The following is a 23,557-nucleotide window of genomic DNA, read 5'->3' on the forward strand; positions in this document are numbered from 1 at the left end:
GAGACTGGAGCCATCGAAGGGCATGTCTATCAAAAAAAGATGTGACATTCCCTGAAAATCCAGTAGTTCGAAGCCAGGTGTGGCCCAAAAGGGCTACCATCGACAAAACCAATATGCCTAGTGAGTCATTCATGTTCACATCGAATTGTGAACTTTGCTGCATCTTTCCCATCTGCTTCCACTTCAGAAAGCACGGCTGGACCTCCTCAGGGACCATAGGCAAAACATGCTCAAGCGGCAGTAGTAGGCGAAAAGGTATGCCGTGTTTACAGACAGCAATGCCAGGCTGGCAGAAGAAAACATCTTCTTCCCTAGTGTCTTCAACATTTTTGATTCCCTATCCGGAGGAGCGGTAGGGAACGAGCAAGGGTTGACTTCGGAGGTAGAAGCCTGGACCATCAAACTCTCAGGGGTGGGGTGTTGCTTGAGGAAACATGGGTCCCCTGGGGCAGGGCAGTGGCAATGGGCGATTGTTCTGTTCACAGGAGCCCCTTTGTTGGGTTTGAGCAGGTACCCAAAAGAACATCTGTGAGGGCCTCATAAAATGGGTGTAGCGGATCAGATGGGGAGACTCCCAGCTGAAGCACCTCTGTCAAGACATTAATTTTGTTTGCCACTGTAAGGAAATGCCTCCTTGGCATGGTTACCCCCTGACTTTTTGCCTTTGCTGATGCCAAGTTATGATTTACAAATTTGAAAGTGTGCTGGGACCCTGCTAACCAGGCCCCAGCACCAGTGTTCTTTCCCTAAACTGTACCTTGGTCTCCACAATTGGCACAACATTGGCACTCAGGTAAGTCCCTTGTAACTAGGCACCCCTGGTACCAAGGGCCCTGATGCCAAGGAAGGTCTCTAAGGGCTGCAGCATGTCTTATGCCACCCTGGGGACCCCTCACTCAGCACATACACACTGCTTGCCAGCTTGTGTGTGCTGGTGGGGCGAAAATGACTAAGTCGACATGACACTCCCCTCAGAGTGCCACGCCAACCTCACACTGCCTATGGCTTAGATAAGTCACCCCTCTAGCAGGCCTTACAGCCCTAAGGCAGGGTGCACTATACCACAGGTGAGGGCATAGGTGCATGAACACTATGCCCCTACAGTGTCTAAGCAAAACCTTAGACATTGTAAGTGCAGGGTAGCCATAAGAGTATATGGTCTGGGAGTCTGTCATACTCCACAGCACCATAATGGCTACACTGAAAACTGGGAAGTTTGCTATCAAACTTCTCAGCACAATAAATGCACACTGATGCCAGTGTGCACTTTATTGTGAAATACACCCAGAGGGCATCTTAGAGATGCCCCCTGAAAACATATCCGACTTTCGGTGTGGGCTGACTAGTTTTTGCCAGCCTGCCACACACCAGACATGTTGCTGGCCACATGGGGAGAGTGCCTTTGTCACTCTGTGGCCAGGAACAAAGCCTGTACTGGGTGGAGGTGCTTCTCACCTCCCCCTGCCAGTCCCTCCGGCCACTGACCCCACTTTTGGCAGCAAGGCCGGAGGAGATAATGAGAAAAGGAGGAGTCACTCCCCAGTCAGGACAGCCTCTAAGGTGTCCTGAGCTGAGGTGACTCTGACTTTTAGAAATCCTCCATCTTGCAGATGGAGGATTCCCCCAATAGGATTAGGGATGTGTAGCCACCCTCAGGACCAGTAGCCATTGGCTACTGCCCTCCCAGACCTAAACACACCCCTAAATTGAGTATTTAGGGGCTCCCAGAACCGAGGAAGATCGATTCCTGCAACCTAAAGAAGAAGGACTGCTGACCTGAAGCCCTGCAGTGAAGACGGAGACGACAACTGATTTGGCCCCAGCCCCACCGGCCTGTCTCCCGACTTCGCAGAAAACTGCAACAGCGACGCATCCAACAGGGTCCAGTGACCTCTGAAGCCTCAGAGGACTATCCTGCATCTAAAGGACCAAGAAGCTCCCGAGAACAGCGGCCCTGTTGAAGAAACTGCAACTTTTGGAAACAAAGAAGCAACTTTTATAGACCACACGTTTCCCGCCGGAAGCGTGAGACTTTCCACTCTGCAGCGACGCCCCCTGCTCGACCTGCGGAAAACTAACACTGCAGGGAGGACTCCCCGGCAACTGCAAGCCCGTGAGTAGCCAGAGTTGACCCCCCCTAGGCCCCCACAGTGACGCCTGCAGAGGGAATCCAGTGGCTCCCCCCGACCGTGACTGCCTGCTTCAAGGAACCCGACGCCTGGAAACCACACTGCACCCACAGCCCCCAGGACCTGAAGGAACCGCACTCCAGTGCAGGAGCGATCCCCAGGCGACCCTCTGCCTAGCCCAGGTGGTGGCTACCCCAAGGAGCCCCCCTGTGCCTGCCTGCATCATTGAAGAGACCCCCGGGTCTCCCCATTGATTCCTATTGAAAACCCGACGCCTGTTTGCACTCTGCACCCGGCCGCCCCTGTGCCGCTGAGGGTGTACTTTCTATGCCTGCTTGTGTGTCCCCCCCAGTGCCCTACAAAACCCCCCTGGTCTGCCCTCCGAAGTCACGGGTACTTACCTGCTGGCAGACTGGAACCGGGGCACCCCTATTTCCATTGAAGCCTATTGTTTTGGGCATCACTTTGACCTCTGCACCTGACCGGCCCTGAGCTGCTGGTGTTAACTTTGGGGTTGCCTTGAACCCCCAACGGTGGGCTACCTTGGACCCAACTTTGAACCCTGTAGGCGTCTTACTTACCTGTGAACTTAACATTTACTTTCCTCCCCCAGGAACTGTTGATTTTTGGACTGTGTCCACTTTTAAAATAGCTTATTGCCATTTTTGCAAAACCTGTACATGCACACAAGTACTATCTTCCCTCCCGCAGGCAATATGTAGTATCCAGAAGAGCATGGATAACATTTTAGTTCATCCAGTCCATCATAAACTGTCCAGTCCAAGAGGCCCTAAGGTCTTCTGGAGCTGCAAGCAAGATCCCAATGGCAATGTCACAAAGGGCATGTGTACAGTGACCTAGTAAGCAAACAGCATTACTGACCGCAATGCTAACCTGTAAGAAAGAAACACATGCATACCAAGGGCCAGATGTAGCAAAGGTTTTTACCCATTCGTACATATGGCCTTAAATGCCTCAATCCTCTATGATTCCCTATCTGGAGGAGTGGTTAAATGAGTTGGGATTCACTTTACTGTTTGAGGCCTGTACAATCAGACTCTGACTCTCTGGTAGGATATTTGGTTAGACAGTCAATCGCCAGAAGCCAGTCTTTGACAGCTGGCTACTTGCCTATTCGCAGGTGGGCAAGATCAGGCCCACCAACATATCAGTAAGGGACTCATTAAAACATACCAAGGGCTCAGACGTAGGAAGCCCAGGCTGTCAGAGAGTTTGTTTTGGTCTTAACTTGAGGCAGAGGTAAACTCAGTAACTCAGCTGCCATTTGGATCACCACTGCAAATGAATCATTTTATTCCGATGGTGGCACTGCTCTCCAGAAATAGGGTAGTCAAGCCCACTGTTATCCTACAAAGCTATGTAGTGATGGGGAGAAATCAATCCCCATCATCATCATGGGGTCTACTTTGTTATGGCATAGGGTCGGACTCAGCCAAAAAAAAAACAGAATGGAGCCTCTGCTATCACGCATGATGTGGCAAAGGGTCAAAATCAGAGTGCATGTCAACTGGTTGCACTTTTGTGATTTCGTAGTGACCCATCGCTTCAGGCTGAGCAGAAGTGACTGACTTCAATCTCAGTACCGGACCCTCTTCCACTGTCGGTTGTGTTGAAACTGGCCTCAATACGAAAGGGATCGGCATAGATCCTAGAGTAGTAGTCTGCTCCGGTGCTGGTATGGGGCCTTTAATAGATCATCAGGGATCACCAGGTGCTAAGGATGTGTCTGTCTGTGGTAACTCCACTCGGGGCCCTGCAGTTCTTTTATGGGCCCAAAGGCACCCCCATAGGCAGCCAGAAGCACACCAAAAATATGCAGCATGGTGTTGCAACTAGGTTTCATCCATTCAGTACTGCCAGATTCTTTGCTTTTTTGATCATCCAGTTTTGAATTTGTACGTGGTTGAATATCACTGCTTGTGTTTCACACACAATATTCACATAGTAAAAGGACTGTGCGGGTTTACCACCAGTGTCTGCCTTTTAAAGTCACTGAGACACAGCTAAGGTAAGGGGCACCTGATTGGTTACACATGAACACATGTGCGGGCTGTACCTGTGAGACTACCATTGTGTGCAGCCTGGTAACTGGCACAGGAAGCCTGGCTCTGAGGGGACTCTGCTAGGTTAGATTTTGACCTTAAATAGGCCTTAAGACACTAGTGAGCACTCAGATGAAATCAGTATGGGTTACTGTTTTTTCTCTGCAGTGACACTATATGCTACACATAAGGGGAAACCTATTGTGCAGATTCACTTTCCCTAAGCCTACAAAGTCTTGTAAGGTATAGAACTGGAGTGAAAAGTGGACCTAGTTTGAATATGCAGACCCAGGATCATAAATGTACACTATATGGGTCATTCAAAATGTTCACATTTCTCTGGCTCAGCTCAGGATCAGAGTCCAGACCTTTTGTTATCCTGCTGGCCCAAGATACTTACTCTGCTCCCAGCAGAGGGAGCGAAGGCATTACCACAAAAAGGAGTAATTAACAGTGCTTCACTCAGCTCCTGAGGAGGAAGGGGTGGAGAAGAAAATCTTCATCTGTTAATTGGCTGTCATACAGTTTCAGGGTTGGGACAGCCCAGGCCTACTAAACTTGAACCAGCACAGGAGGGGGCTTCCCTGACCGTGATGTACACAAAGGACAGAGCTGGGGTTCTCAGAGGAAATCATCTTGAATTGTTCCAACATGCTGTGCAGGAGGGTTGGGACATAGAGGAAGCGTGATGTGGCACCCTGTGACTGGCATGCCCCAACTAAGGACTCTGCCTATAGCAGACCCCCGGACCAGTGGGTCTCTCTCTAGAACCAGGAAAGCAAGCTGGTTCCCTTACATCCCCCAAGAACCAGTTGGTGGAAGATCTGGACATCTGTGCCCCAAAAAGAGGATAGGTGCACCAGAGACAAAGACCAGGAGAAAAGCTGACATAGGGAGCTGACTGAACCAGCTCCCTGCAATGTAAGTCATTTATTTTAATCAGGAGGCCTGCTCCAGAGGCTAGTTGCTAGCGCAGGTTGCTAGTGCTCACCACCAGGAACAACATGAGCCTAAGATGATCAATATCAACCCAACGGAGCCCAAGGTATGGCAGTTCAAAGGTGAGGCTATTCAAACATGCCCAATCCAAGCAATTAAATGTGTGGTGATCCATCATGATTCTCCTGATTTCCCCCGGGAAGGGCCCAACCCCCAAGGCATTAAACTGTGAGGGGGAGCATGTGAGTGGGTTCCCCTCTCCCATAGCTGGACTGCCTCCGGGGGCCCGCATTTCTGGGGGCAACAACAATTGCTGTATCAACTACAGCTGGGTTATATCCAGAAATGGCCTGGGACCCCCATCTCTGGACCCCAAATTGAGGACAACCAAGGGGGAGCATTGTCGCATCCCCTAATCTCCCCCCCCGCCCCCAAACAATGGTGGTGGGTTAGCCCCCGCTCCCTGTGCTCGTGTGTCTGGGGAAGGAGCGTGGTCACCGCGAGGGAAATACCTTATTCACACGGAGCGGGCAGTGGAGAAGTAAGCTGCTGGCTCCCGGGCAGAGAAGGACGCTGGTCATGCAGGAAGCTAGCAGGGGCAGGAAAGGGGTCCTTGCAACACGGCGAGCCCACTCCTGGCTGCCTGTAAAGTAGAGTGGAACCAGGCACCCCAACGGAAAATAAAACAAAATGAAAGAAGAGCAGACTCCGGCTGTTACAATATTCACTGCTTCCAGGAAAGGAGTCTGCCACAATGCCCTGCAGAGCTTAATTTGCATATATTTTTCTGCTTGTGGTGGCCGCAGGATGGCAGGGGAGCAACACAAGCACATTTTAAGGAGTGTTGTGGGTGACTGTAGGAGTTCCTGCAGCCCCCCAAGAAGTAATTTTTCAAAAGTTGCCCTATGTCTGCAGCATCAATGAAATTATGACTACCCCCAAGCCCCCTCAACTCCACAATCCCACCCACCCACCCACCAGCTTTGCAATCTATAAGAATTCCCATGCCCGGAGCTTTTCCTCTTCTGCTGGGAGTGAGCATCATCTAGGCAACAAAAAAAAAGAAAACAAAAAAAGACACAGACACACGTTATGTGTTTGTTTTAAATGCTTTATTAACAATATTCTGCTGACAATAATTTCTGATAAACATTGAAATGCTTTATTGGTATTCAAGATTGCAGTGAGACATGGTTATGATTATGGTGCTATAATGGTGAGATTTTGCCATGAGGAATATTTGTCTTTTAACTAGGTGAACCTTTGACAAAGCCAATAGGCTTGCTTTATATGTTGTTGGGATGATCCCTTGACAAAGCCAATAGGCTTGTTTATTTGAAGTGATTACTCTTGTTTTTTTTGTGATGTTCTTTCTGGTATAGGTAGGGGTGGGGTGGGGGGGGGGTGTGGGGGGGACGAAGAGAGCTGTGATTGTGGGGGGTCATGGCCCTTTAGGGGGTCAAATGTGATTTCAGAGTGTCACCAAGGTACTTCTATTTGCTTTATGTATCTATTTGTACATTAAAGTGTATTTAGTATAGCATTTGTAATAAAAGTAAGTTTCCTTTTCTAACGAAAAACATTGACTGCAAATTCATTTATTTAGTGTTATTACTACGTGCCAGCTAATGGTGATTACTAGCCCAGGCCACCTCCCTTGAGTAGGCCTTTGACTGCTCTGCTTCACTACCTTGAGATAGTCAAATGCTACAATTAAGTGGTTGGTTCCCATTAAGGGGAAATTGTGGACCTATTCCTTGCGCTGGCCTCACATCCAACACAACTAACAACCCAATTTCTTACACATGGCCTCCTTTAAGGCATCAATCTGTAGTGGTGTTGCACTTGGTTCAGGAAACTCGAGTACATCTCGATGATCTGAGGAATCAGCTCTGCGAGTGCAGACCTTGAAGGCATACCTGTGACATTTTTGCGCCTTCTCTTTACATACAGAGTTTCAGGAAAGGATCACTTTTTTAGGTTTGCTCTTGGAGATGGAGTAACCAGAGAACTGAAAGTACGAATCTGAATGCTTGTAAGAGCGGGACAGCTTCAGCGTACCAAAATGGAGTCGGACTTATGCGAAGGCTGAAATTACTTCTCGTGTTCAGCAACGTACAGCTTCGCTTTCTGGTCCCAGATTGCCTTCAGGTGCATGAGGGCTTATTTATGGCACAACTTTAATTTGTTGTCCGAGCCCAGACACTGGAGTCTCCTCATGTGGGTCCTGTGAACAAAATCTGTTTTCTGCAGTCACAGCAGGGTTTCAAAACAGTTTGGATGGGGGTGGTGTGGGAGGCGGGGGAAGGAAGGAGATGGAAACAAAGGGAGGGGTCATCTGTCACTAGAACACTGAAAGCTTAAGATCCACTTTTGAAGGCGTGGAAAGAAAGGCACTGATGTCAGCACACAGGGGAGGTGCTTATATGTGGCTACACTCTGTCTGGGGTAGTGTGGAGCCATTCAGCACCACCTGTGTTAAGCGGCAGTGCTGAAGACACATTTTCAGAACCAGTACCTGGAAAGTATTCTAAGGAGAGGTTCGAAGTATCCATCAGAAAATACAAAATGAGCAACCAAGTCTACCTCCACATATAAGCTAAGCCTTGGCCCAGTATTGACCTAAGCATGTTTGATAGGTCTTTATTTAATGGCAATTCTCCATATAAGTGGTGGTGACAACCCAAGAGTAATTTCTCTACAGCATCTGATTGAAGTGCAGCAAACATACTTAGATCTTCCCAGTTTTGCATTTTAGGAGCTACCATCAGTGAAGAAGCATTTTTCTACAAGGAACATCAGCGGAATTGAGCTAAGACTTTATTCTAACTTTACAAAACCTCAGACTGCACAACAAATGCTGGAAGAGAAGACAAACCTTTTCCTAGAGTCACAGAAATAACAGCTAACTCTGCTAGTAAAGTTCTTCTACAAATTATTTTATTTTGGGTGTTTTCTATCTAAGAGCTTTTGAAGTAGACATATCTTAATGAGGTCTACTACAAGATAAAACAAGAGCTGGCAATGCCAATGTCTCAACTATGCGACCTACTGGCTTTGTCAATATTTTCAGCCATACTTCACAGCAGCACAGCTGCAGTGCAGCATATTTGAAGGTTAAATTAAAAAAAAAAGTACTATGACATTGTCATCAGACATTCACATTTATCATCACTCCGGACATCTAGCTAGAATGTCAATCTACACTGACCCATTACAGCAAACACAAACATACTGTTGAATCCTGCTGGCACAAAATGCACATATTGGCCTACGAGCTGCAATTTTTGCATCTGTATCCATTCACTGTTGTGTAATAAAGGTGTGTACCTTTTGTTCCTTTATCCTGTGTTGAAAAATGTTCGTCTCTACAGCTTCTTTCAAAACATGTATTATTTCTTCAGGCTTTGAGCATGGTTGAACTTAAGGAGTGAGTTGTTTTGATGACACACATAGTAGGAGCACCAGCATCAACATCTTGACCTGGGTTGAACGGAAAGATTGTTTTCTGCACAGTGGGCAAAATATAGGGTGGGACACAAGCAGAACCAAGTTCTGTTCACAGCTTCCCCACTTGGCCAAATGGTGCGATTCTGGCCAAATTACATCTATGTTCCAATCAATGGAAAGTTAGGAGTCAGGATAACAGTAATCTCTGGTGATTTCTTTAGTGTGCCTAGCGGTTACTTGCATTCTGTAATGTGGCTTACAGGCAAACACATTTTATTTCTGGTTCGAGGACATCATCCAGAGGATGGAAGTTCCTGGAAAGAAACAAAACACTGGCAAACCCAATAGGTCTTGCCTATGTGAGATGATGGCCTCGTCAATGTATTCAATAATATTTCAACAATGGCGACCCAAAGATCACTGGGGACCTGGAGTAATAACTAACACAAACTGGTCACTAGTAACAATAATTTAGATGCAAAGAACTGAAACAGTGAAAAACATTTATTAAACAACGTAAAAGGAAGGGATCCCTGGTGACGAGCCCCAGGAACAGGGTGGATGGGAATGGCCTGAGATGGAAATGCTGGATATCCATAAGGGGGAAGCACACGTGGTCTGGGTCTCAAGGCTGAGTGCCAGATTCCTTTACTGGGCTCAAATCTTCCCAAATATGCAGATGCACTAATAGCGCAAACTAGTAGCATGAGTCCTTTCAGGACAACGAGTTCTCCTTTAGCAAGCATTACCTTTAATAATCCATCTCTCAGGTCGTTGTATCCCCCTCAGTCCTGATGATGATCCCACCATTTTTACTGGGACTGAAACACCATCAACTTTAAAAATACAAACCATATATGATTGTTGAGAACTTGCTGCAACAGGCCATGCTGTTCACATGTTTGTTGATAAATTGTTGATCATGATTTATCACATGAATGTATCATCTCTAAAGAGAGCAGCAAGCATGTTTATATTGCACAAATATTCACAGCGCCGCTATGTGTTTTGAAACTGTTTTTCATAAACTCCTTTGGATACATTTTATTCGCCATTTGGTTCTTTGTATCTAAAGTATTGTAACCAGGGACCAGTGTGTTTTTGTTATTGTCACATGGTCTGGGGTTCAGGGCAGGAGGCATTACAGAGGGAGGGTCAACACCACAAAGGGTGTAGACTCCTCCACTCTGCCCTCCCGCAATAAAAAATAAAAGAAGTGCAGCAGATGTGCAACGTGGCTAAAAACATTGACAAAGCCAATAGATCGCACAGGTGTGACTTATTGGCTTTGTATGCAACCTACAGGCTTGCCAATGCTCGTTTCAAACTGGGGATATGCAACAAAGTTTGATGGCTTCATAGAACTGAAGACCTTAAGCAACAGGACGGGAGAGGGCAATAACTGGACAAAATGTGTGAACGGGAGGGAGCAAAAACACAGAGGAATGGGAGGGAGCAAAAACAGAGGAAATGGGAGGGAGAAAGTAACAAGATAGAAAGTGGAAGGAGGCAAGCAAAAAGACAGGACTGGATAGGGCAAGCAACAGCGCAAGGGGACATGGCAAGCAGCAGCGCAAGGGGGAGAAGGCAAGCAAAAACATGTAAGAGGTACAGGAGCAAGCAGCGAGCGAGGAGAGAAAGAGTCTGGAAATACATGCACTCATATGGAGTGCATCAGCTAAAAGGAAAAAAGTAGCTCTGAAAGCAGGAGCAGTGGAAGGACACTTGGCCAAGAAGCAGTACTTAACCAGCGCTCCAGGGGAGGGGAAAAAACATGAAGATGAAATGAAGCCGGCACTCGCTGACCAAAGAGAAGCAAGGAAGTGAGTGCTGAAGCCAATCAATGCAAAGCTCTTAGCCACCTGTAAGTAAACAAAATGTCCATGAGACAGCGCTCTATCAAGGGTTTAAAAGGAAGTGAAGGAGATAAGAGATGTAGAACTGAAGAATTTAGCATGCACACTGCTTCTGTCATAGAAGTAAATTTTTGATGTAGAAGTACTGCTTCCTTGTCAGAGTGATGGAGTCTGTATCCATATCCACCTTCTGTACATATGAAGGCTGAAGCACTGTGGATCAGGATCTGTTATAGTTTCACTACTGAAGGGATGGGGAATGACTTGGGCTCTAAACTGGAAAATGAATTTGCCTTTCTATGTGATTTTTACACATTCTTAAAGCAGTCATGTAAAAGGAAAGGCTTGACTGCATCAGGAACATTGGTTATTAAACTGACAGTATAGTGGGGATGCAGTTCTTCCTCTCATTGAGACCACTGGAAAGTAGAGGAATCTTTTGTATACAACATCACCAACTGATTCGCACCACCAAAAGGACCCACTTCACAAACCGCATTGACACCAACGCTCACAACAGCAAAGAGCTTTTTGGCATCATCAAAGAGCTCTCCACCCCCAGGACCTGCCCCCGCCAACACAGGAACTCTGCAACTCACTCGCAACCCACTTCCTTCGAAAAATAGAAGAAATCCACAACAGCTTCAAACCCCCAGACCCACCAGCTAACTACAAACACCTACGAACCCAACACTCCAAGCAACGCCTGCTTCCTCCACACTTGGACCCCTGTCAACATAGAAGACACCACCAACGCCATGGCCTCCATCCACTCAGGATCACCATCGGACCCCTGCCCTCACCATATCTTCAACAAAGCTAACACCATCATCGCTACCCATCTCTGCAACACCATCAACAGCTCCTTCGAGTCAGCCACCTTCCCAGAGAGATGGAAGCACGCAGAAATCAACGCCCTGCTGAAGAAACCAAAGGCAGACCCTGACGACCCCAAGAACTACCGACCGATCTCCCTCCTCCCCTTCCCAGCCAAGGTCATCGAAAAAATCGTACACCGTCAACTATCCCGGTTCTTGTAAGACAGCAAGGCTCTCAACACCTCCCAATCCGGATTCCGCAAAAACCACAGCACTGAGACCGCACTCATCGCGGCCACAGACGACATCAGGACCATGCTCGACGAAGGAGAAACAGCAGCACTCATCCTCCTGGACCTCTCTGCAGCTTTCAACACGGTATGTCATCAGACTCTCCGCACACGCCTCCACAACGCTGGAACCCGCAACAAAGCACTGAATTGGATCTCGTCATTTTTCACAGGCAGAACCCAGAGAGTCCGCCTCCCGTCCTTCCTGTCAGAAGCCTCCGGAATCACATGTGGCGTCCCCCACACTCTTCAACGTCTACATGGCCCCTCTGGCCAACATCGCACAAACATACCACATCAAAATAGTCTCCTACGCAGACGACACCCAGCTCATCATCTCCTTCACGAAAGACCCTACAACAGCAAAGGACAACCTCCACAATGGACTTCACGCCATCGCCAGCTGGATGGAATCAAGCCACCTCAAGTTAAACACAGACAAGACAGAAATACTCATCTTTGGCACCAACTCCTCAGCTTGGAACGACTCCTGGTGGCCCACCTCCCTAGGATCCACACCCTCACCCACGCACGCAACCTGGGCTTCATCCTGGATTCCACACTCAGCATGACTCTGCAGGTTAATGCCATCTCCTCTTCCTGCTACAACACCCTCTGCTTGCTCTGCAAAATCTTCAAGTGGATTCCCATCGAAACCAGTAAAACAGTCACCCACGCCTTGGTCAGCAGCCGATTGCACTACGGAAACGCCCTATATGCAGGAATAACAAACAAACTCCAAACAAAGCTGCAAAGAATCCAGAACGCGTCCGCCCTCCTCATTCTAGAAGTCCCACGCCGCAAACACATCTCACCCCACCTCAGAGACCTACACTGGTTACCAGTATCAAAGATCACCTTCAAAATCCTCATCCACAAGCACAAAGCCCTCCCAACACAGGTCCTGCCTACCTAAACGACAGACTCACCTCTCACACCCCCACCCACCACCCTCGTTCTCGCCTATGTCCTCCGCATCCGCCGCACCACCGCCTTCCCTCACCTAGCCGCCAAGACCTGGAACTCCCTACCGCTCCACCTCTGCCTGACCCAAGACCTCCTTTCATTCAGGAAACGCCTCAAGACTTGGCTCTTCGACCAGTAGCTGCCCCCCACATAGCATGTTACACATTTTCAAGGCTAGTAAGCCTATTGCAAAGATATTACAAACAAGGCCCATAAAACATAAATTCTCCCAGGGTAAAACAAAAGTTCCAGCCAACAGAGCACTTAAAAATACACTAAATGGTGGTAGGGGTTATTATTTTGGAGGCCCCACTAACCTAGAGTGGGGACACATAAATGATGTAGACAGAAAGAGCATGTTGTTAAGGACGTTTTGGTGGTGGTCCCATTGTCCTAGGACCACCTCAGGCTGAGTTATAAGCAAACATGTTTTGTAAAAGTAATGCCCTGCAAAGCATTACGGGGCAAACATGTCACTAATATGTTAGTATGTTGATATAACTATAATGCTGAGAACAGCCCCTAGAGGAGACCACAATGAAAACAGTATTTGTTATAAACATGGCCATGTAACTATATAGTTAGCCCCTAGAGCGCACAACCACACAAAAAGAAAATGGTAATAAATAATGCAGTGTAACCATGTATTTAGCCCCTAGAGGCTAGAAGGCATAGTGTACTACACATATTCAGGGGTAGCAGGCCCATAGCAATGATATTAGAAACAAGGCCATTAAAAAAAACCACAAGTTATTCCCAGCTGTAAAACAAAAGTTTCAGCCATGAGAGCACTTAAAAAGACACTGAATGGTGGGAGGGGTTATTACTTTAGGGTCCCCACTAACCTAGTGTGGGAACTCTGATGTAGACAGAAAGAGCACAATGTTGTGAACGTTTTGGTGTTAGCCCCGTTGTCCTAGGACCACCACAGGCTGAGTTATGAGCAAACATATTTTGTAAAGGTGATGCCTTGCAAAGCACTATGGAGAGAATTTTTTGATTGCAGTGAATATTGTAGTATCAGCTCTTACGCTGTGCCTTGAGAGCCGCTTTCGCTTTGAGAATTTCCGTTTTACGTAAAGTATTTACAAATTCCAAGTGTTTTAAGGGGAGATGCCCAAGAAATGACTCTAATGAGGTAACTGTGAACAATGTGACCAGAGCTCCAATACCGCAGTTGTGCCTGTTTGCTTTGTGAGCGCCACTAAGGGCAGAGACAAAAAAAAAAAAAAAAAAATAGTTAGCCCACGCTGAGGTAGATCGGCAGTTATCCATGTAAAAGGAGCAGTCTGCAAGGCAGTAAAAAAAAAAAAAAAAAAACACACCCAGGCGGGACAAACCTATAAGGCAATTACCAATGACATTAAGGGATTTTTGAAAGGTAAGCCCAAGAACGAGTGAAAGTGATGGCCGTGAGGTGAGCAAGGTTAAAAGCCCACAATAGTTACAACAGGTAAAAGTGCTTGTGCCCTCGACCTAAAAAGGGGGTAAAAGAACCTTTATTTACCACACTATGATACCTGATGTAATCCACTGGTCTGAGAACATTTGTTAGAAAAGGAAGCATACCTTGATTAAAAGATGTCCTATGGCAAGGAATCAGTCACAGAAAAAAGGACACAGGTACAAATTTGGTGAAGGGTCAATAATTGTGGTGAAGTTGATCACACCTCTATCGTTGAAGTGTCACATAGCTGTTAAGATGGAAATGAGGAACAGCCAGCAAAACTGAATTCCTCCCGTTAATCAGACAGTTTGAAGACTCTGAGAAATGAGGTAAACAAGATTTGAATGTATCTTCCGGTAACAGTAAAGGTACCAATGTACTGGCTTTTCTTTGTGCACCTTTGAAACAATTATCCACCTCATTTTATGCAACACGATCTTGCATGTGTACTAAAAGTGGAAGCATTTCATCTTGACTTAAAGTCACTGTTCTCATGTGTACGGATCGCACCATCATAGAACGAAACCCAGTCCATGCAGGCAGAAGGTAAGCGCACTCTACATAGCTGAGTGGCATATGTATGAGTATGTCTAAAGGTCATTCCTCTGCCCACTGTATACAGGGCATGCCTGGAAGCATGTACTGTATGCTCTATAGGCTGTATTAGTCCATAATCAAAGGTCATGCAGTGTGTATTAAATGTGCGTAGAGTAATAGCTCTATAACAATCTTTGCAAGCCCTATAAAAAGCAACAAGGTTGTTACTCAGAATGTCACATGAAGTCATTAATACATTTACGCCTACATACGTTTTTAATAGACACGATCACAGGCACATGTACACTGCAAAACAGATCATAAACCAACCTGAGCATGAAACAATGCCAATCCTTTAGCTGTATGCATAGGAATCAGGACCTTCATAAGAAACTGCTTATGTTCCGCTTTCAATGGCAACGCAAAACCATTAATAATACTGAAAAACAAAACAAGCTGGTTATTGCGGGTCAATAGAATTGCTACACTGTAGACAGTGGTTACAAAAAAGATATTTACTTTTATATAATGTCTTTTTCAAAGATCTTTAATAATGTCAGAAAACTACAGTTTGGCATCCTCCACAAAAGCAGGTTTATGCTTACAAATTACACTATTTGAAACCCTCAAATACTCTGACAGCTTAACGAAAATCCAACAGTGGAAACAAAGTACTGTTATAACAAAATTCCTTCCTCAAAAATGTGCCTGCTGAAAAATATAATTAGGGACACTCAAAACCTGGATAACAATTCCACCCATATACGTCCACTTTAGCTTGCTATTTAAAGGTCTGGACAGGGAGTTTATGATGCCTTCTAATGGTGCAAGAAATTATCAGCTCATTGCAAAGCTCAATTTAGGGCTGATGCAAATTCAGTTGAAACATAGATCCTTTACCAATTTCATTTACGTAATCTATAAATGTTCAGGAAAGTATATAGCTTGGGAGGGGTAAGCATCTATGCCAATCTGCCACAGATTTAGAGCTAGCAATTTATTTTTTTATGGAGGATAGTGTTGAGTATATTGATGGCTAATGCTCTTCATGTACGATATGCTACAAGCTTTATACTGCAGTACGTGATCCCAAGACCAATTCATGAAAGAGAAATGTAGGACTGTGCTGGATTCTAACTAAAAAGCCAGTCAAAACAGTTGAGTTTCAGATACTGATTCTGGAAGAGCAATCAGTTAAATCATGCAAAGATTCAGTCAGGATAAGTGATTCCACAAGTCCAGTCACAACCTAAGCATTCTCCTTTTTGGGAACCTGGCGACCTTCAGTAGTTATTTGGTAAGTGACATGACTGACAAACCTGGGATGTATTTTGCATATAACACCTTTCCGAAATATACTAGTTTTGACATTGTGTGCTTATCCGGCTGGTGCTTTCAAAAGTATCTGCTCGAACAATGGCTGTATCCTTGGTACACTTCAGCCAAGTCACAATCAATACATGTTTGGAAGAAATATATACTAAGCCTTTTTCTTACTACACACCTGTCTTTCCCACTCACCCACTTCTTTCCCTCCTGTAAATTACGCATCCCCAGACAGGATTTGTGAACTATGCAAGAGGAAAGACTGGAGCTGTTCTACTCCTTTGGGAAGTCTCTACTGTTGGCTCAGGCTCAGTAACTACTAAGTGGTGAAAGAAGGAACCTAGTCCAAGATCACACTACTTACGCTGACAGTCTATTCAATTCCGTTAATGTAATGTAATACACTGTTCCAAGAGAGATGAATGAAAAGAAAACAAGGGAGTCCTAATCAATAGGAGCAAGAGTCCTCACACACCATATTAGGTGTCATGCTTCATCATCGGACAGCTCCTCGTCAGACCGGCGCTGCAATGTCTGACGGGCACCCCACGAAGGGGGGCTCTTTGCCGGAGGTCTTTTATTATCGATGATGCCGCGGAACCAAATATGGGTCCGAAGAGAAAGGAGAAAGAATCAAAATAGAGAATAAAATTGGCTCAGAACCCTCACTAAATATTCATTTATTCTTTGATGTTGGGTGATGGCCAAGATTAAAAAAATAACAAGGGAGTGAAATAGAGATAATGCTCAAACACTCACTAGAAACAATAATAGAATGGGGAGGAAGTCGGTAATTAACAGACATTCCTCAATATACGGTCAACATGTTTCGCGTCTCTTTTGGTCCACACTGATCCTGTGATGCTTCTTCGGGACCTACTATATCATTAGACTTCTCCAATAAGAAAAACAGATAATATAGACTCCTGCATACTGACACTCACAGTCAAGACGTCAACAGTCACTTACTCAAGTTCACTTTAACCCGGACTTGCTGTTCCTATCAGTCACCCATCCCAACTAGAGAACGAGCTTCACGGGATCACGCAGGCCTGTTGCCAGGTTAACAACAGATTTGTAGTTAGACCGGTGTCTAATATGGCACCTACCCCCCTGGCTGCGCTCCCGAAAGTGACTGTTGACGTCTTGACTGTGATTGTAGAGACGCGAAACATGTCGACCGTATATTGAGGAACGTCTGTTAATTACCGACTTCCGCGGCATCATCGATGATAAAAGACCTCCGGCAAAGAGCCCCCCTTCGGGGGGTGCCCGTCAGACATTGCAGCGCCGGTCTGACAAGGAGCTGTCCGATGATGAAGCATGACACCTAATATGGTGTGTGAGGACTCTTGCTCCTATTGATTAGGACTCCCTTGTTTTCTTTTCATTCATCTCTCTTGGAACAGTGTATTACAATATATTAACAGATTCTTTGGAGGGTATACACTGGACCATTAAGCCTTCGATACCTTTTTTTTTTTTTTTTTTTTTTAAGTCTATTCAATTCCTCCTGGGGTGTTAAAACGAAGTCTGGGGGCGTGGCCACGGGCATCAAGATGGCGGTCGCACTCAGAGTGCTCTGGACCCCTCCATCATCCGCCAGGAAAGCTGACCCTTACTGCATACGTTATTACGGGCTAAATGACTCCTAGGTGCTCCCCACTCGCTGCGGATCCCGAGGGGCGGAGAGCTGGAAGAAAACGAGGGCGAGAGCGACTCGGGGCCGCCCGGGGCTGAGACCAGGGGACGGACGCAATCCGCAGCCTTCTGCCGCGGCCCTGGGGGGAGGTGCGGCGGGGCGGCAGACGCTCCAGCGGAGCTTGAGGCGAGGGGAGCGGTAGGAGCGTGAAGACCCACTCCCCTTGAAAGACTGAGGTGAGAGATCCGCCTGCTGGGTGATCTTCTGTGCCTGCCGCGGTGGGCGCAGCCTCGCCCCGGGGCAGAGGCGGACAACAGATCCAGGGCCGGCCTGGGCAGACGCGTCCCTGCCGAGTCCAGACCTGAGGAGCCTTGGGGGCCCGGGCGACCCGTGTTGTTGGGCCCTGGTGATGGATCCCCGGCCTGGGGTCTGGTTCCCTCCCCCCCCCCACGTGCGGTCTGGACCGCGGCAGAGACTTGAGGCCCGGAGGAGGACTGCGGCCCTGAACTTAGAGGAGCCCCGCAACTCGCCTGAGGGTTCTGGGGGGCGGCGTGCCCTGCACCGAACCATCGGAGACAGCTGGGGCTGTGGCTGTAGAAGAGCCCGCCCTGGTGGTACTTTGATTCTGGGCGTTCACGTAGAGGCCCCAAAAGCGGAGTGGTGCGCGGGGGGGGGGGAAGGGACCGCCCGGAGGGATTCCCAGACCTACCTGGCCTGGAGTCCCCTTGACGCCAGACAGGTGACTACGGCGCCCCAAAGTACTGGGGAGGCCACAGTTTGAGAGGCCAGGACCGTGCAGCAAATGAACCGGCCCCGGATGCCGCGTGTGGGGCCGCCTGGGGCCCGAGACACCACAGTCGAGCCTTCTTGTGAGATAAGAGCAGTCCTCTGGAGCACCGATAAAGGCGACTACGCGCCTGCTGCTGGCCTTTCTCCCCCCCCCCATTGGCTGAAACCTCCCCCCTTGTCGCTCGGAGCGGCAGACAGAGAGGACTCAAAACCAATAGAAGACTTGAGACCCGGGACCTCCTGCCCTACAGAGAAACTGACCTGGGGAGGCCGCCGTAAAACAGCCATACATTTAAAAAAGGAGCCAGAAGCACCATACTGTGCCTCCCCATGAGAGTTTTGGAGGGGACCTGGCACCCGGCGACATCAAATCCAACCACCAAATAAACTGCCAAAAGTTGGTGGGACGACGGCCACTGGCCTTGAAAAGGAGGCCCACAGGGTCGCGCTCACTACTCACGCGCTTACGTGCCGCGTGTTCTACGCAAAGGAACTAGGCCAGACTGAGCAACCGCTCACTTGATTCACCGCTGTCAGACAAGACCCTGAGACAGCATTGCACCAAAAAGCGGTTTCCATCGGACCCGCAAGACGTGAGGAGATACCAGAGACATCCCGGGGCAGAATGGGAAAAGATAAAGCAAACAAACAACCTCCAGTCTCACAGCAAAAAATTTAACAATACACCATCTCAGCGACCCCCTACGGGGGTGCCACCGCACCGTCTGGAACCTCCACACTGGACGGAGTAAGCGCAATTCTCCTAGCTATCCAATCTTCACAGGTGGCCGTGGAATCCAAAATAGGGGAAGTGCGTGAGGATATGGGCCTCATTAGGAAAGACCTCAGAAATGCAGTGGACCACATCACAGAGGTGGAGACCCGTGTCTCACAGGCAGAGGACGAGTTAGCCGAGCTCAGAACCAAAGTGGCCCAATTACAAACCCAAACCAGTGACCTCCATCGACGTGCCGAGGGTGCGGAAAACCGCTCTAGGCGAAACAATCTACGATTTGTGGGCTTTCCAGAGGGAGCGGAGGAAAACAAGGCGTCCGAGTTCCTAGAGAATGGATCAGGTCCTGGATGCCCGACCAGACTTTGTCACCCTGGTTTTCGATCGAACGGGCAAATAGAGCACTAGCCCCCCGGCCCCTCCCCGGGGGCCCATGGAGGCCGATGATCACACACTTTATAAATTTCAAAGACCCCAACAGATTTCTTGGAGAGGCCAGACGCTCAACCGACCTCCTCTGGGACAATCACAAAATCCTGGTATTCCCAGATTACACTTGCGAGGTACAGACCAGACGCCGGTCCTATGAGCACGTCAAACAGAAACTTAGAGCCACGCAGCTCCCCTACATGCTCCTGTTTCCTGCGCGCCTAAAAGTCATCATGGCTGGAAAGGCATACTTCTTTGACACCCTGGAGGAGGCATGGAACTGGTTGACTGAGGAGACCCCGAGGTACCGAAGGGGCCCCGGAGGACCGATTGGAGATCCCGCCGGAGACCGATTACCCCCACCCCCCGGAGGGAACAGCGAAGGAGCCAAATGCGCACTAGGTCCAGACGAGGAGGTCGGGCGGGCCCTGTAGGCTCACTGGATGAGGGCCAAAAGTGCGGTCCTGGGAATGGCTATGGGGGAGCACCGGGGGACACCCCGGGTGATACCGTCCCAGTGCGCGTGATGGCTGATGACCGATTAAGCCAGTCCCCGGCGCTGGGGTGACAAGAACCATCGGACCTGTTTCACAATACTCAAGCTCTGATGGTCTTGGCGCGGATCCAGTACAACCGAGGCAAATTGAGCACCCATTGTACAGTAGGGTCCGGAGAACTACAAGATACACTTGTGTCGGCTTTCTAGTTATATATTGCAGATGATCCGTTTCATAGGAGGGGTCCACCACTCCACTCCAAAACCAGTTCTGTTGGTTGTATTGGTTAAAATGGGCACAAGGGTGACAGATGCTTCTTGGGTGGAATTATGGGGTGGGGGGAAGTTGGGGGGTATTAAGTCTACACTACCATTTAATGTCAAAGTTCCTATAAGTTTCCTTTATTGTTGTTTCTTTTCCTTTTTGCTCCATCACTTGAGACGGTCAACCCGACACACCCGAAATGAGGCCTGGCACTTACATACAACTACCCCTCTCACATGCCTGCTCTCATTGACCAAAATTCTATCCTGGAACGTGAATGGCCTCCTAGACAAAATTAAAAGATCAGCAAATTACAGCACTCTACACAGATACACTCCATCGGTGGTGCTATTACAAGAGACGAACCTCCTTGGGACCAGGTGCCCCATGCTCGCCAGAGGGGGTTACGACAGAGTCTACCACTCAGGTTTCTCCAGAGGCTCCCGAGGGGTAGCTATTTTGCTTCACCGCTCACTGTCCATGACGACCACGACTACGTACTCCGACCCACAGTGTAGATTTATAGTGGTATCTGGGTTATTGCACGGGCGGGCACTTAATCTTGTGCGCCTATATGCCACCCCCGACGGGACTGGAAGCTTTCTTGGCCTCCCTTAGACAAACCGTGGCCGATCTCCCCCAGGGCATCACATTAATAGGGGGCGACTTCAACGCTGTATAAGACCCTGAGTTAGACGTGTACGGCGCTAGTACGATTAACCGATTAACCAGAGCATCGGCACTTAGAGGTTGGCCTGTGCGAGATATGGAGAACCTGGCACCCTAGAACCAGACAATACACACACACCCCCCGGCAGCCCATGGGACGCACGCTAGAATTGACCACATATTCGCCCCCGCACTTGACATAACTAATGTCACTGGAGCCGAGATCCTTCCCCATGGGGTTTTTTTACCACGCGCCTCTGCAAATCCAACTGAGTGGAGCTGACCCAATTGGTAGGCCGAAGCGGCGATTAAACGCCTGGTACCTACAGGACGAGGAGTACAAAACAGCGGTGAAACCAGTTAACACAATACTTTGACGAAAACCTGGGATAGGTGCAATCTCCGGGCATGATTTGGGCTGCGTGCAATGCGACAATTAGAGGACACATCAAACACCTCATCCGGGTGTGGGAACGCGCCCGCATCTCCCAAATAGCAGAACTTGAGTCACATGCAGTGCTCCTAGAGTGCCGACACCTTGCCTCTCCCTCGACCCAATGCCTGCGGCAGCTCCTGAAGGTACGCAAGGAGATTAGAACCCTCACCTTAAAGTCCACCAAACATAAGTGAAGGGCATCTACTGCCCGAGTGTATGGCTGGAGGGATAAAAATGGGAAACTCTTGCACTGGCTAGCTACACGGCCAGTGGCCAATAGGATCATATCAGAACTTTTAGATGAATCTGGCACTCCCGCCAGGACCCCTAGGGAAATTGCGCAGAGCTTCGCAGCTTATTATGCACAACTATACGAAGAACGCCCCCGACCACTGGTAGAGAGAGAGTCCCCTCTTCTCGGCGAAATCACTCTTTCCAGGATCTCCCCCATAGTTCGGGACAACCTCGACGAACCAATAACCCCGGAGGAGGTAACAAGCGCAATAGCCGCCATGGCCTCGGCTAAGACCCCAGGTCCAGACGGCTTCCCAGCAGAGCTATACAGCAGGTGCAGCGATATACTGGGACAACACCTCCTCAACATGTATGAAGAAGCCGAGCACAACAACCGCTTCCCCCTCGGCATTGACCAAGCCACTATTACGGTAATCCCCAAAACCCAGCCCCCATCACGACACTGCTCAGAATACTGGCCCATTTCTCTCTTAAATATCGAAGTTAAAATACTCTCCTCAATCCTTGCAACCAGGCTGAAACCTACCCTCCCGTCGCTAATTCACTCCGACCAATGCGGTTTCATGCCCTCCCGAAGCACCAGACACTGCATTAGGCGCCTACATCTGGCCTTGGCACATCGTGGAATCTTAACTCGCTCACCCAAGGCCCAACTCCTCCTTGATTTTGAAAAAGCCTTCGATACTGTGGACTGGTCATATTTAGACCAGGTCCTGCAGAGCAACGGGATAAGTCCCAGATTTAGAAGGCTAGTGGGGCTACTACATTCTCATCCAACAGCCAGGGTGCAGGTCAACGGGGTTGTATCCGACCCGTTCTGCATTGGCCGCGGTACACGCCAGGGTTGCCCTCTGTCCCCACTCCTCTTTGCGCTCGTAATAGAGCCACTAGCAAAATTACTCCGAGAGGATCCTCTGATTGAAGGATGGTCCTGGCCCCCTGGCTCGGAGGATCAAGTGGCGCTATATGCCGACGATGTTGTCCTATATATTGCCAATCTGGCCGCAAGCGGTCCACGTATCTTACAGATCTTAGACCTTTTCTCGGAAGCCTCTGGTCTCACACTAAATCCCAGCAAATCTTCGCTGGTCCCGCTACACCCTGCAAGGGACTGTATTGACTGGCAGCAGACCATCCCCGTTCGTCGGAACAGTTTTAAATACCTGGGAGTCTCCATTGCTCTCATACCAGAACTAACGTGGGAGCTCAATGTCACACCACTCATCGCCAAAGTAAAGGCCGACCTCCAGCGTTGGCAAACCTTGCCTCTTAACCTGCTTGGAAGAATTGCACTCTTTAAAATGATGGTCCTCCCCAGACTCCTCTACCTGCTGCAAAACTTCCTCTACCCAATCCCCAAGAGTTGGTTTAAAGACCTTGATTCAGTGATTCGCCAATTCCTATGGAAGGGCGCCCGCCCCCAACTGGCACTTATCACATGCCAGCGCGACGTTTACGATGGAGGGTTGGGAATGTCAAATATATACTATTACCACCTCGCAACACAACTCGTTGTCATCAATGACTGGGTTGGAGGTGGTTGGTCGGACCCTGCACACCGACTTGAGCTACACATGTTGAGCTACTCCGGAATATTTGATGCCCTCTATGGGTGCCCAATCCCTCGATCCACTCCAGAGGTGACTAAAGTGACGCTGATGGGGTGGAGAGACGCCCAGAGGGTCACAGGGTGGTGGAAGCAAATTACCCAACAAACCCCACTGTGGCATGGTAAGCTTCTTGCTGAAGTGACAGGACTGCAGGGGTTCCAGAAATGGGATAGCATTGGGATCTCAACACTTGGAGATATCTGGGAGGGATCCCACATGAGGTCCTTCAAGGACCTTCAAAGACTCTTCTCACTGAGTAAAACACAATTTTACAAGTACCTCCAGCTACGCCATGCCTTATTGGCACACGCGCGAGTTGATGAGCGCATTCCTCAACACGCCCCCATGGAAGCGAAAGTACTAATGGGTAACCTAGGTAAAGGAGGAGTCTCACAGATATACCGCTCATTAA

The 23,557-nt window shown here is 48.5% G+C and overlaps 1 protein-coding gene across 2 annotated transcripts in view; it reads right to left on the reverse strand.

Annotated features, from left to right (window-relative positions):
* The window catches only part of PPP2R5A (protein phosphatase 2 regulatory subunit B'alpha), a 465,744-nt gene that overhangs the window by 146,815 nt on the left and 295,372 nt on the right, over positions 1–23,557 (reverse strand). For both annotated transcript variants that reach the window (XM_069233927.1, XM_069233928.1), the window contains one exon: positions 14,826–14,934. In XM_069233927.1, the coding sequence (XP_069090028.1) occupies positions 14,826–14,934 (109 nt within the window). The remainder of the gene's footprint in view (positions 1–14,825; positions 14,935–23,557) is intronic.

Source organism: Pleurodeles waltl, chromosome 5, assembly GCF_031143425.1.
Source record: "Pleurodeles waltl isolate 20211129_DDA chromosome 5, aPleWal1.hap1.20221129, whole genome shotgun sequence".
Taxonomy (NCBI): domain Eukaryota; kingdom Metazoa; phylum Chordata; class Amphibia; order Caudata; family Salamandridae; genus Pleurodeles; species Pleurodeles waltl.